This window comes from Heptranchias perlo, chromosome 28, assembly GCF_035084215.1.
Source record: "Heptranchias perlo isolate sHepPer1 chromosome 28, sHepPer1.hap1, whole genome shotgun sequence".
Taxonomy (NCBI): domain Eukaryota; kingdom Metazoa; phylum Chordata; class Chondrichthyes; order Hexanchiformes; family Hexanchidae; genus Heptranchias; species Heptranchias perlo.
In genome coordinates, this window is record NC_090352.1 from 20,600,776 (window position 1) to 20,615,089 (window position 14,314).

At 39.8% G+C, this 14,314-nt stretch overlaps 1 protein-coding gene across 4 annotated transcripts in view; it reads left to right on the forward strand.

The window, feature by feature from the left end:
* dhrs11a (dehydrogenase/reductase 11a) overlaps positions 1–14,314 on the forward strand; it is a 127,754-nt gene that overhangs the window by 30,909 nt on the left and 82,531 nt on the right. For 3 of the 4 annotated variants that reach the window (XM_068008185.1, XM_068008184.1, XM_068008182.1), the window contains exons 2-3: positions 4,927–4,973; positions 6,663–6,720. The exons of the other annotated variant lie outside the window; for it this stretch is intronic. In XM_068008185.1, the coding sequence (XP_067864286.1) occupies positions 4,927–4,973; positions 6,663–6,720 (105 nt within the window). The remainder of the gene's footprint in view (positions 1–4,926; positions 4,974–6,662; positions 6,721–14,314) is intronic. 4 annotated transcript variants of the gene reach the window in all.

The window sequence follows — 14,314 nt, forward strand, 5'->3', positions numbered from 1 at the left end:
AGGCAGGACTGCACGTATATATTTCTCTTAAACAAATCTTCAGTGGTTCTCGTTTCTAACAGAACAGTGCCCTTCAACTAAAGGAAAACTTGATACTGTCTGTGCTTATGCATGACATTTTTTTCTCATTAAAATTGATATTTGTCTTGTAATTTAAGATAGTAGAGTATTGTGCTATGTTACTGAGCCCGGCAGACCACAAAAGTACCATAGGTTAAATTCCATGATGCTATCATTGAGCTGCAGTCAAAAGGAACACAGGTCAGAAAATTAGGGCCGTAATGTTGGATCTCTAATCCATGCTCTCTTGAGTACGGCTCAGTACTTGGAGTGCTGAATTTACCTACTGGTTTCAACCTTGGTCTGTTATGTTAGCTGATTCCTCCCCCCGCCCCCCACTCAACCACCGGGGCATTAATGGGGGCACTATAATATCGTCAATATCCCTGGGCTAGGGAAAGAAAATAAAACAAGAAAATGCTATCCAGGATGTTGGGTGATAAAAGGATCAAACTCCAGTGTGATTCTCTTTCAGTCCCCCCCCCACCCAAACTGTCATTTTTAAATGCGGTGCTGTCACCCGTTTTCTGTACTAATGCATGACAATTTTTTTTCCCCTCCTTTCCTCTCCTGAAAATGCTCATTCTTTTCTGCGGTTTGGTTTCACTGTTGTGGTTGCCTTCCAGTACTTTATCCAAGATTTATTATGCACTTATGTGCCTGGACAGTGTATGTTGGCAGGCTATTTGATCGCAGGGAACAGGCATCACCAATGAACCCAAATCTGTCCTTGCCCAATGCTCGCCCAAGCACACTCTCCAGGAACGCTTATAGGATAGTAATCTGGAGTGGGAGCCTTGGTTATTTTTCCCATCCTTAATGCAGGGAGCACAGAGACCAATCATAATTCACTGAGCCCCCAAAAATTTACTCTTGTCCAAGAATTTTAGTTGTTTAATTTTTGTTTTTTATGTAGCAGTCTCTACCATTTTACTGTAGTCTATTCATGATTAAAACTCGTCCCCAATATTAAGATAAGAATGCCTTTGGATCTGTGTATATTTCCAGGTGAATAACCCCCTTAAGTTAAATCAAACACACATTTTCTTTCTCCTCTTTTGTTAACCATGCATTTCCAGACCTTTACTGATGTTGCTCTGTAACCGTTGACTTGGTGTGTGAAAGTGCTTTGCGACTTTTATAAAACTACTTTTTAAAAAAAAGAATTGAGCTATACTGACTATCAAGGTCCCAGGCTCCATCCTTGGTCCACTAATCTCAGCCAGTGTGATAAGAAGCATGTTATAATCAGTCTTAGTTCTTTGAACTTAGGAAGCAGAAAAATCAGCCTTTTTTCTCACTCCTGATCACTGTCCAGTGATCCCTACTTTATGAAAGGTGCACATGTACAAATGTAGGGTGAAGATAGGAACAGATGGTCACACACAAAGAATGGTCAATTTGTACAACTGTATCCCAGTCAGCACATTCAGCTGGGGAGGAAATTGGATGGCTGACAAGTTGTGGCACATGTATATTGTATAAAATGAATGCCTGAGAGCGTGCTTATTATAAATTCCCATTTCTATGGAAAGGTGGCAATTATAACCTAAAAGCTGTCTATAGAATGCACCCAAATGGGTTACTAAATTTGACTTTAGAAAGTGAGCTTTGGTCCTTAGTTTATAACTTCTGTACCTCTTGTCTATGTCACCCACATCTGCTCTCTGTGTGGTATTGGTTTTATTACAAATCTCCATTTTGAAGACATGATGGAAAAGGTAATGAGATTAGGTTGTAAATGGTGTTCCATACCCAGAGGACTGAAGCTCTTTGAACATCTGTAGTTTGGTGACTTGTTCTATATAAATTACTCAGCTAGCTCTGTGTGCAATTGTTGAAATGTCTTCTGGCTTAGATTTGCTTTTAGTTCTGAGTGGCTGCGGTTATCAGTATAAGTGTGTATATTAACTGATTGCGTGTGTGCACTGTACATACAGTAAGTAACTTCACATTTTCAGTAAGATCACTGTCTCCTGTTCTTCAAATTTAAGGAGTTTGGCTTGAACAATTGTCTCGAGGGCTCAGTAGTTTTGAAGACGTGATTAGCTTGTGGTGCCACTAACTCCCACGATCTTGCAATGCATTTTTTTTTACAGTATGTATAGTATTGATCCGTTGGAAAAGTTGTTGGGCAATTTAGCAGAAAGTGCTCTGCTAAATCCTTATTATTCAGGCACATTGATTAGCTGCTGACATCTCAACACAAAAATAGAGGCTACTGTAGGACACTAAATAAGACTATCTTATTCATTTGATGTTTTTCCCTCTGCTGTTGCTACTTTTAAACATTTCCAGTTTGTAACTGCTGACCTCCAGGAGAACGTTGAGCAACTCAGCCATTGTCTCTAGTGTAAGGCAGATACAGAGTCAGTGTAACTCGTGGTGAGACGTAGCTGAGTGAGATGAACAAATACGGTCACACATTGTACATGGTCGACTGGCGTGTTAGAAATGTTTGGCTGAATTCCACGGCTGTTACACTTTTTAGTAACCCATTAAATTCCTGTATTACTGACTGACGGACTCTATCACAATATTAGCCACTCTTAAGTCCTTGTGCATGTTGCTGTCTGCCAAATCCGTGCCTGTTTTTACTGCAACTCCCTCTTTTGAACGTCTCTAATCAAGTTTCCAATGCGAAACAGCCCTAACCTAAGTCAGATATGTGATTGTGACTGTGGTGCATTATTCATCCTTAGCGTCTTTGCAGCATTTAACATGGTCGACTACATCATCCTCCTCCACAGCCTCTCCACTCTTGTCCAGCTCAGTAGGACTACCCTCCCTTGGTTCCACACTTACCTATCTGGTTGTAACCTAAGCATCTCCAGCAGTGGCTTCTTTTCCCAACCCTGCACCGTTGCCTCCGGAGTCCCTCCGAGGATCTATCCTTGACCCTCTCCTTTTCTTCATCTACATGCTATCCCTTGGTGACACGTTCCACAGACATGGAGTCGGCTTCACATGTACCAGTCACTGTACCTAAGCAGTTTGAAAATCATGCCTGCAGTTCAGATCCTTGTATCAAGCTTATTTTGATGCATGTGCTGCAAGGTTGGTTCAACTTACAATTGGACTGTGGCCTTGAGGGGAGGAACAAAGCTAAATTTGAACAAACACAGATCAGTGTGATTTGTGCAATTACATTCACGACAACCAATTATTTTCAATTTGGCGATCAGTTATGAAAAATTCGAACAAGTCCACAGTTCGAACAAGTCCACAGTTCAAACAAGTTCCCAGTGAAAGGGTATTTAAATGGCTGGATCTGTTCATTATGTAAGTGATTATGTAGTCGGACTGATTGGGAAATTCACAGAAAAAGATCAGGCTGACCGGCTAACTCCCATAGTCTCAAAATGTTATGTCTGAAAAGGACACATTTTGCAACTCTTATTTTTTCTACTTGAGTTGGATAAAAACTTCCTACTGTAAATATATAACTTATATCACCGTTAAACAATAAACAAGTGATTAATTTAATAAATTTGCTGGGGGTGGAGGGCTGATGGGGTTCTTGGTATGCATTAGCCGCACCATGAAAGCATGGGGCAAGCCTGATGGACTAGCAGGTCTTTTCCCGTTGGTCGATTTTTGTATGTTCATATATTTTAAATTTAAGAAAAATGACCTGATATATGATGTGCTACCACACACATTTTGAAGTGAGATGTTATGGGTGCGCATGATAGCCCAGTACTTAAATAATTATCAAACTGGGTTTGCTATTTGTTTCCTCAGGCACGTTACCAAAAGCTTGCTGAGATCTGACGGCAAAGATAGACCCACTTGAAGTTATGGAGAGTTGGGACTCTCTACAAGAGGGAGCTTCGGTACAAGAGCCTAAATAATCTAGGGTAAGAAGGTGTAAAAAGACCCAATAATGTAACACTCTCTCCAAAAAAAAAGAAAAATAATCCAAACAGCAGGTATTCACTTGAGAGCTTCCTTTTACACTCAGCTTATGTCCGACACCCAGTTTAAATGGGTGATTCTTACACTGGCTTTACGATCAGGAGAATCTGCTGGAGGCCATTCTATGCCAAATGAAGCTTTCGCTAAGGATATGTGAGTACAAATAACTCGGGGGTGAAGCCTGATTGTAAAATTACACGGAGGGAAGTGCTAGCGGTGACTGGGCTAGATCATAAGCCTGGATCACATCAGTGGGATTGATTGATTCCATCAGTTGAAAAATATATGCCATAACCCTAAATGTTATTAAAGGAAGAAGTGTCTCAGTCTCCTGCTGCCCCCCAACTCCCCATTGGTCCTTTTTTTAAAAAAAAACAATTTTCTCCATCCCATCCTCTTCTCCTGAAGGTGACTATTTAGGGAAACCTCATTACAGTGGCCATTCTTTATCTGTGAACCTAGTCAGTGATTTCACCATGGAGGGCATTACAGCCAAGCCCAATTCTGACCAATATCTTTTTGATCTTTATCCGGAGAATTTAGTCAGTGTAGAAATAGTCATTATTTCCCTTAATTGATTTTGTGCTACTTAAAAGTGTATAATTCTGAGAATATTCACCTTAATATACATGTTTTGAAAGTTTATAAACACTTCAAATTAAATTGTCTTTGCCATCATGAAAGAGGATGAAATTCCTCACATTGACAATTGTACCAAAAGTTAGAGCATGATGTATGCCAACTGTTACATTTCTGGGTCTTTACAACCATTCTTACTCTAGATTTTCAGCTCTCGTATCTTGGATTACTCTCACGGGCATGCTCTGGCTCCCTGTACCTTCGGGACTATCTATCCTAGCCTTGAGAACTAGGTAAGCATTCAGTAACGTGCTTGAGGTAAGAGCAGTAAACCCTATCTGGTAATTATTTTGTCCTATTCTTCCATAGGATCTCTCTTCAGTCTTTGAAAGTGATAGAGCATCACATCAGACCTGGTAAGTTTAAAATATTACGCCAATATTAAATAACAAACGAGCGAATAATCTAGCAGTGAAAAAATAAAATTATATACTTACAATCAAACTTTCATTATCTAACTTCTTGAATGGTGGGAAAAAACAATAAATGAGGTGCAATCAGCCTTGTAGATAATTTTTTATATAAATGTAGTCTTGTTCATCTTGTAATCTTTTCTGACTATAGGAACTAGCTAATTTACTTCACTTCATGTGAAGATTCCAATTGGTTTGACTATCTTCGATAAATTCAGCTTAATAGATAAATCCAGGCACTTATACCTACCCTCTTGCTGATTGCTGTGGTTTGTTTGGATTATCATAACTGATGTTGAAATAACAAATAATTGGCTGACCTACATTTAATTTACAAATGACTTACATTTACAAATCATCAATGCCTATGTTTGTTCAAAAGTAACTTGGTTTCTCCCTTAAGCCCGCAGTTTGAAAATCAGTTAAACTGTCGTAGCAAGATTTTATTCAAATTATGTTGGGGCATGTTTTTTATTAAACTGCAGCTGGCTAAAACACCTTACGTATTGTGACTGGATTTAAAGGGACAGCCACCAAGCAGGATCTAGCCAAACAAAAATAATACATTTTTTGTCACACTGACTTTTTCTGCTAAATTGCTAGGTAGGAGAGATTTGAAGCCCAAAGTAATAAGAAAAGCATACAGGCTTCTAAAATGCTTGAAAATCTATTACCCTTTGCTACAAATCTTCGAAATGGTACTAGGAGAATCCTAACCTTTAAAAATTGTGTTTTTGGGTCATGCGCAGCTGTACAGTGTGTGACATTTTTAAAGGATAGTTATTTTCAGTGCTTTGTTATTGAGAATGTGGGTAAGATATTAACCAGTGCCATGCCAGAGAAAAATCAATCGTCTGTTGTTTAATCTGGCTAAAATTGGAGAGTTTCATTTAATCTGACCCAACACCCTGTGCATATTTTAGCTCTCAGTTTGCATGATATATTGACCATGATGCACTTTATGGTAAATGCTTTAATGGTCTGATATTAAAGCTCTTCTCCCCTCCACTTGTTTTAAATACCATCATAATTTTTAAGATTAATATCCTTTACAATTTGGTTCCCATCTGTTGTTTCAGGCAATTGTACAAAAATAAATTATTATCTGCGTAATTCAAAGTCCAAGTCAGCTAGAGTCACCCATTAGCTGCTACAGCTTCTGACTCTTGCCCAGTTCCATATTCCATTTCTGTAACAGGAAATGTTCTGCAAATAATATGTAATGTGCCATTGTGGGTGTATAAATGCATGGGGCCAAAGGTTGGATTGAAACTGTCCCCAGTTGTTTGTGTCTGAGCAGGATGTAATCTCTAGCATCAACACCAAATTACTGACTATTGCAGGTGAATTTGTGATTTAGAAAATGTTTCAATACTACAGTTGTAATTATTGTAAAGAATGAGGATATCACAAATATTAGTATACTGACCAGAGAAATGACTGCAATGCAGTTGTAACCTTTATAGCTGTAAATAATAGAGCTAATTAAATGTTAACCTTCACTCATTGCCCATTGGTACCAAAAAAACCCAGTAGCATTACACTGAATAATGTATTAGCCATTGTCACTCTTCATCATTATTATGAGTTGCTTGAAACCTCCTCCCCAGCCATGTTTTGTGTCGTTCTTAGCAGAAACTTGCGCTCGAGGACAACCTTCCAAGGCTCAACATTCATCCTGTGTTTTGAGGTGGGCAGCAAGATTTAAAAAAATGCAATTTGGTTGGGGGGTGGGGGGGAAGAGAACCAGTTTTTGGTATTTCTTTTTGGCTCGTCCCCAATACCACCTGACTGTACAACTGTGCATTCAACAATGTTCAAATAAATCACTGCCCTGTGTTGCCTGTTTTTGGGACTGACTATAAAGTTGTCCCTGCTCATCTATATTTTGGATGTTAAATAACGTCCTGCTCCTGTCCATGATCCTTTGAATGGAATGTTGTACATTTTGACCCCCACAGGTTTGAGATGCTAAGAGATTTTTTAAAAAACTCATTAACTGAGACAGCTCTAGATTAAAAGTCCTGTTTTACACGATGAACATTGTAGCTTTATTGAAAGCTGCGTAGTCCCAGTTTTTCTGTTCTCAATTAGCAGCTGAGGTGTTGGAATGTTGAATTGTTTGGATTATTCCCCATTTCATAGATTTGGGAGGGGTGGAGCGTGAAGAGAATAGAGAGGGAAGAAATAAAGCCTGATTTCTAAAGAATCATTTGTGTTGGGGGAGGGAAGCTGCCTGGGAGAACCACGTGTCACAGGGGCAACATGAATGATGTTTGTGTTATGAGTTACATTTTATTGAACACATTCCAAATTCATTTACAGAATGTGAATCAGCATTTGGAAATTTGTTCCCTCACAGCTTGCTTGCTCTCTTCAAAAAAAATTGCAAAACAGTCCAAATATGATTTGTTCTATAAAGTTTCAATTATATGGGATCGACCACTGAACAGCACAGTTGTAATTTTATTTTAGGATTATCGAAGAAAAGTATATTTACTGTACATAGATAGTTATTCCAAATACATTTTAAGATTCAGGATTTCACAATCCAATTTAAACAGCTGAATATTACTCTGTCAAAGTGGCTCAATTTGATGAGGGATATTGCAGCTTGAAAGAGATAGCTGCTGTAATGCTGGATCACTGAGGGATTCTGGGAGCACTGTTCACGAGCCTGCTATTGTTGATGGCCTCAGTCTGGCTGCTTCACAAGCGAGACATCATGTGATCATCACCCCATGTCTGAATCTGTCGTACTGAGTGTTTCAGATCACAGATGAGCTAGTGTATTTCATTACCAATGGATCCCCAAGGCTTTCAAAGTGGGAAAGTTCCTGCCCTGTAGAGTGATGCAAATTGCAGCACCAGAATGATTAATAAATGCTGTTGCAAAACAGCCATGAAATGCGCTTTCACAGCTATTGCTTCATCGACTTATTTCAGGCTGCATTAATCAGGATTTTATTATTAGAAATTGTTCAATGCATGTAATCCTCCTAGCATGTGCCACTAGGACTAAATCTTTTTAAGAGATGTATATTTTTGTTATCTATTAAATCAATATTTGAGGGAACATGTATGCACCTTTGTTGCACACTGGCCATTTTAACAAGATTTACATCACTTATGGTGCAAAGGAGAACCTGGATGTGATTTTGCTATGACTGATGGTAGATTTATAGCTAATTTCCACCTCTGCCCATATCAGCACTATTCAGAAAAGGCCTCCCTTCAGTTTCTTCATTGGGGTGTGGCTCCATGGATACAGGCAATCTTCTAGTCTCTTGCTCGTGCCCATTGTGTAAGTCTAGATAATGAGTATGGGTTGCCTGTTTAACCATGGAAGGCATCACAATTGATATTTGCACATGCACATTTTCCAGATTGAATCACTATGTAGCAATAATGAATGGGAATCCTGCTTATTTCTCGCTTCACCAGCCCAGGACACTGATACCAATTGTTGTAGTTAAATTGCTGCCTTGGTTGAGATAAGCTAACTCAGCACAGACTAGGGATCGAATCCGAGACCTTCGGTATGGCTCAGTACCACACCATGCATTGCATTTATCCATTAAGGCATAGGGGGAACTAGGATTTACACTAATACCGATGAAAGAGGGAGTGGATGAGACTTCTAAATTTAATTTTACATAAACATATGTAGAAATGTCAACCTGACTCAGTTGGTAGCAGTCCCCCTCGGAGTCAGAATGTTATGAGCTCAAGCCTCATACCAGGACTTGAGCAGGTTAATTTAAACTGACGCTCCAATGTGGTATTGAAAGAAAGCTGCATTTTTGGAGATGGCGCCCTTGTTGTTAAACCAAGGCCCTTATTGCCTTATTTGATGATTGAGGTGGATTGCTGAAGATCACAAGCACCATTTGAAGAGTAGGGACCTTTATTCGTCCCTCAACCAACAGCATCAAAAATAGAATAATTGATCATCTTATTGCTGTTTGCAGGATCCTGCTAACATATCTGCCATGTTTGACTACATTATAGAAACTGTACTTCAAAGTAGTTAATTGGATTTGACACATTTTCAGATGTTTGAGATGTGGTAAGGTGCTATATAAATACAAGCTTTTTTTTAAATAATGGGGGTTATAAAAAAAGAGGAAGAAACAAACTTAAGGTGTAAGAAAATGTTATTGTAGACTGGGAAACTGTATTCTGTTTAGTTTTGTATGTGTGTGTGTGTTAAAATTACATAAATTGTAAATGGAACATCTTACTGTGACTAACATTCAGCAAAGGTTGACCTCTACTGAATATTGAATGATTGCGTGTTAGCAGCAGCAACTTTCCATTCATCTCAAAATGGTCACATGGGGTGCGTTGCTTAATGTTGTTTAAATTGTTCAGCCCTACACAGTACTGGCAATAAAACCATGAGGTCAAATTGGTGCAGCTTAATTTTTATGTTACTGTTTGCAATTTTAGGCTTAATGGGCACTGATGTAGATGAGCCGTAGCATTTAGAAGGCACCTGTGTGCCTTGGTGAAATAGTGCTGCTCCCTCCAGTTCTCAATTCATCAGCAAGAAAGGAATTTAGAGAATGTATTGGGAAGTGGGCTACATCTAATGCGCTGAAACCAATCTGTTCTCACTATTGGTGATCAGATGATGTAAACTGGAGGGTCTAGAGATGTTTTACGGATGCATATTGGGAAGTTATGCTCAAAAGATGCCTTGATATTTGATGCGGATCCAGAGGTATAAGGAAAGAAACTGCACTGTTTTCCCATGTTTACACAGTAAAGTGTAGGTCAGTTCCAGAAACACAATCTCACTGGTATACTCATGCAGATACCCTTTAATAGTCACTGTGAGGTTTTGAGTGTATGAATGGCAAATGTGAATTCGCTGATTACATTTTCTTACATTTTATTTATCTTTGTTTCCTGTATCAAATAACATCTCTTGAAGTGATATATGTGGCAGGTTCATCGAGAGGTTTTATTACTTGCTTGCACAATGATGTAAGCCATCTGATGCCAATTGACTTTGGCATTAATGAGGCGAAAAAGAAAGCATTGGCTGCTAGCAGAAGATTGGGGTAACGTAGGTTTACACTTGGTAATGCCATTAACTGTGAGGGACCTGCATGTCAGTACTCGAAGGTGTTACTGTAATGTAAAAACACTGAAAGGCATGGAGTAGGTAAAGAGGGATTTGGAAGCAGAAGCATAGTGAGGAACTCTGTTTATTGTACTACCTGGATGGACACACCAGAGTCCCCATGTGCTGTCACTAACAGGATGCAAGGTTTAAAAAAAAACTTGTGTTGATATAAAGTACCTGATCACAATTCTCAAACGTCCCAAAAGTACTTTTATATACAGTGAATGACTTTGAAGTGCAGTGCCTTATGTAAGCAAACACAACAATGATTTTGTGCATAGCAAGATCCAACAAATAGCATTGAGATGAATATCCGGTTAAAATACTTCTCATGATGTTGATTGTGGGAGGAATGTTGCCCAGTAAACAGAGAGAGCTCCCTGTTCTTCTTCGAATAGTGCGAGTGAACCGTTAACATTCACTTCCTTAGCGTTGCTCTGGAATGTCTGATTAGATTGTGCGCTTAAGTCCTGAAGTGAGGCTTGAACCCACAACCTCCGAGTTAGGCGAGAGTGCTACCAACTGAGATAAGCTGACACGTAAGAATTAGAAAAAATGAAATACAAAGCTTGGTTTCCACTTTGTTTATTTAATCAGTGGCTGCTGATGGGTAGAGGGGCTTTTTAGCGAGAAACTAACAATTTAAGGAAACCGTAAGGAGCTATTTTTAAAATTCTGTTTGTACAAATTGGATTTTGCTCATTTTTTTCTATACCCTCATGGTCTTGCCCAAACTTATCCTGGCTGCATATTTCAAACACTTTTAACACATGTAGCAATAATTCACTGTAAATTCGAAGTAGGAGATTAATGGTTCAGGTTCTGTCCTGATAAAACGGCATTATTTGTGTCTGCAACAGGCTATCACCTACTTGTGCTTCAGTTATTTTCCAATCATTAGCTGAATGATTCTGGAGACATGAAGGGTTTGAAAGACACAAACAATGACTTTTGTTCTGGAGTGAACAGTACACTGCGGCAGCCCGCTATGGGTCTGCATCCTTGTATTAATTAGTACATTGATTTCCATTGCCACCCAGATTGCTTTCTTGCTTTGTTCCTTTACATTGCAATCACAGATCCTAATTAGTTTTATAAACATTATGGGTGGTTTTACTGTAGAATCATATATTTTGATATTTGCCATTGTCCCAGACTTGTTCAAATCTTGGTATTTTTGAGCAACAATTATACTGATATCAGGTCAGATTTGACCTGAAGAATCACATTATGAACCACCAACTACTTGTGGTGGTCCAGTCATGAAGTAACACAGATCCTGTATTAGAATGTGCACTGGAACTGCTATTTATACTGATGTACAGTGACAGTCAGTGGATAGATACAGTCTGTACAATGATGTTGTAACACTACTGTGCATACAGGTGATGCAGTAGGTATACTACAGTCATACGCTGAGATTGTTTTAGTGCCTCTGTCAAACGCACTAAAACAATCTCTGCCTCAGTAACTAAAGGATTGATTAAGAAAGGGAAGTTAGATTATGAAAAGAAATTAGCAAAAAATATAAAAACAGATAGCAAGAGTTTCTATAGTTATATAAAAAGAAAAAGGGTGGCTAAGGCAAACATAGGTCCCTTAGAGGATGAGACCGGGAAATTAATGGTGGGAAATATGGAGATGGCAAAAATGCTGAACAAATATTTTGTTTCAGTCTTTACAGTAGAGGACACTTAGAATATCCCAACACTGGACAAACAGGGGACTCTCGGGGGGGGGGGGGGGGGGGGGGGAGGAGCTAAATACGATTAAAATCACTCAGGAGATGGTACTCAGTAAAATAATGGGACTCAAGGCGGATAAATCCCCTGGACCTGATGGCTTCCATCCTAGGGTCTTGAGGGAAGTGGCAGTAGGGATTGTGGATGCTTTGGTGATAGTTTTCCAAAATTCCCTGGACTCAGGAGAGGTCCCGGCAGATTGGAAAACTGCTAATGTAACACCGTTATTTAAAAAGGGTAGTAGGCAGAAGGCTGGAAATTATAGGCCAGTTAGCTTAACATCTGTGGTGGGTAAAATTTTGGAGTCTATTATTAAGGAGACAGTAACGGAACATTTAGATAAGCATAATTTAATAGGACAAAGTCAGCATGGCTTTATGAAGGGGAAGTCATGTCTGACAAATTTGCTTGAGTTCTTCGAGGATATAACGTATAGGGTGGATAAAGGGGAACCAGTGGACATAGTGTATTTAGACTTCCAGAAGGCATTCGACAAGGTGCCACATAAAAGATTATTACTTAAGATAAAAAATCACGGGATTGGGGGTAATATTCTGGCATGGGTGGAGGATTGGTTATCGAACAGGAAGCAGAGAGTTGGGATAAATGGTTCATTTTCGGACTGGCAACCAGTAACCAGTGGTGTTCCACAGGGGTCGGTGCTGGGTCCCCAACTCTTTACAATCTATATTAACGATTTGGAGGAGGGGACCGAGTGCAACATATCAAAATTTGCAGATGATACAAAGATGGGAGGGAAAGTAGAGAGTGAGGAGGACATAAAAAACCTGCAAGGGGATATAGACAGGCTGGGTGAGTGGGCGGAGATTTGGCAGATGCAATATAATATTGGAAAATGTGAGGTTATGCACTTTGGCAGGAAAAATCAGAGAGCAAGTTATTTTCTTAATGGCGAGAGACTGGAAAGTACTGCAGTACAAAGGGATCTGGGGGTCCTAGTGCAAGAAAATCAAAAAGTTGGTATGCAGGTGCAGCAGGTGATCAAGAAAGCCAACGGAATGTTGGCTTTTATTGCTAGGGGGATAGAATATAAAAACAAGGAGGTATTGCTGCAGTTATATAAGGTATTGGTGAGACCGCACCTGGAATACTGCATACAGTTTTGGTCTCCATACTTAAGAAAAGACATACTTGCTCTCGAGGCAGTACAAAGAAGGTTCACTCGGTTAATCCCGGGGATGAGGGGGCGGACATATGAGGAGAGGTTGAGTAGATTGGGACTCTACTCATTGGAGTTCAGAAGAATGAGAGGCGATCTTATTGAAACATATAAGATTGTGAAGGGTCTTGATCGGGTGGATGCAGTAAGGATGTTCCCAAAGATGGGTGAAACTAGAACTAGGGGGCATAATCTTAGAATAAGGGGCTGCTCTTTCAAAACTGAGATGAGGAGAAACTTCTTCACTCAGAGGGTGGTAGGTCTGTGGAATTTGCTGCCCCAGGAAGCTGTGGAAGCTACATCATTAGATAAATTTAAAACAGAAATAGACAGTTTCCTAGAAGTAAAGGGAATTAGGGGTTATGGGGAGCGGGCAGGAAATTGGACATGAAGCTGAGTTCGGATCGGTCAATGCCCTGTGGGTGGCGGAGAGGGCCCAGGGGCTATGTGGCCGGGTCCTGCTCCGACTTCTTGTGTTCTTTAGATTTGTGGTTGGGATCAGATCAGCCATGATCTTATTGAATGGCGGAGCAGGCTCGAGGGGCCGATTGGCCTACTCCTGCTCCAATTTCTTATGTTCTTATGTACTGTAGTTCAAGTATCTACTGACCTATGCTTTGACGGGATGGCGATGGAAGCCTGAGCAAATATTAATAATGGCAATGATTTGCACCTCAGCCTCCATTACTGTGACACAGTCTGTTAATGACCTATGAAGTTTTGTATTTTGCTAAATATGACGTCTTTCAGTCAGTTTAAGGATTCATGATCCTTTGGTGTTTCGAAGCTCCTTGCCAGTTTGAGAGCCAGAACTTGAGCATTACAAAGCAAGTGTCATTTCGACTTGCCTAAACCATTCTCTTATTCTTTTTGTTTTGTGAACTTTATGCTCTCATAGTGAGGGATGTTGGTGGTGGAGAATGGAACATTTCTCCATTTTGGGCATCCAATGGCAGGATCAAGTACCTGCTCAAATGCAACATGGTTAGATACAGTCTAAAATTCCCTCTACTCTGTCCCAGCCCTAACTTTAGAAGAGTTACTGCACTGCTGACAGTTTTTATTTCCCATTTCCCATTCCAGCCATCATGTAGCCTCCCTGAGTGAGATTGCTGAATTAGGAACAATTTCATTCTGTGGGCCCATGCTCACTAGGAACTGGATTAAGACTGCCCAAACTCACTTCATGTATGGCCCCAAAAAGCCAGCAGATGGAAAATACTCACTC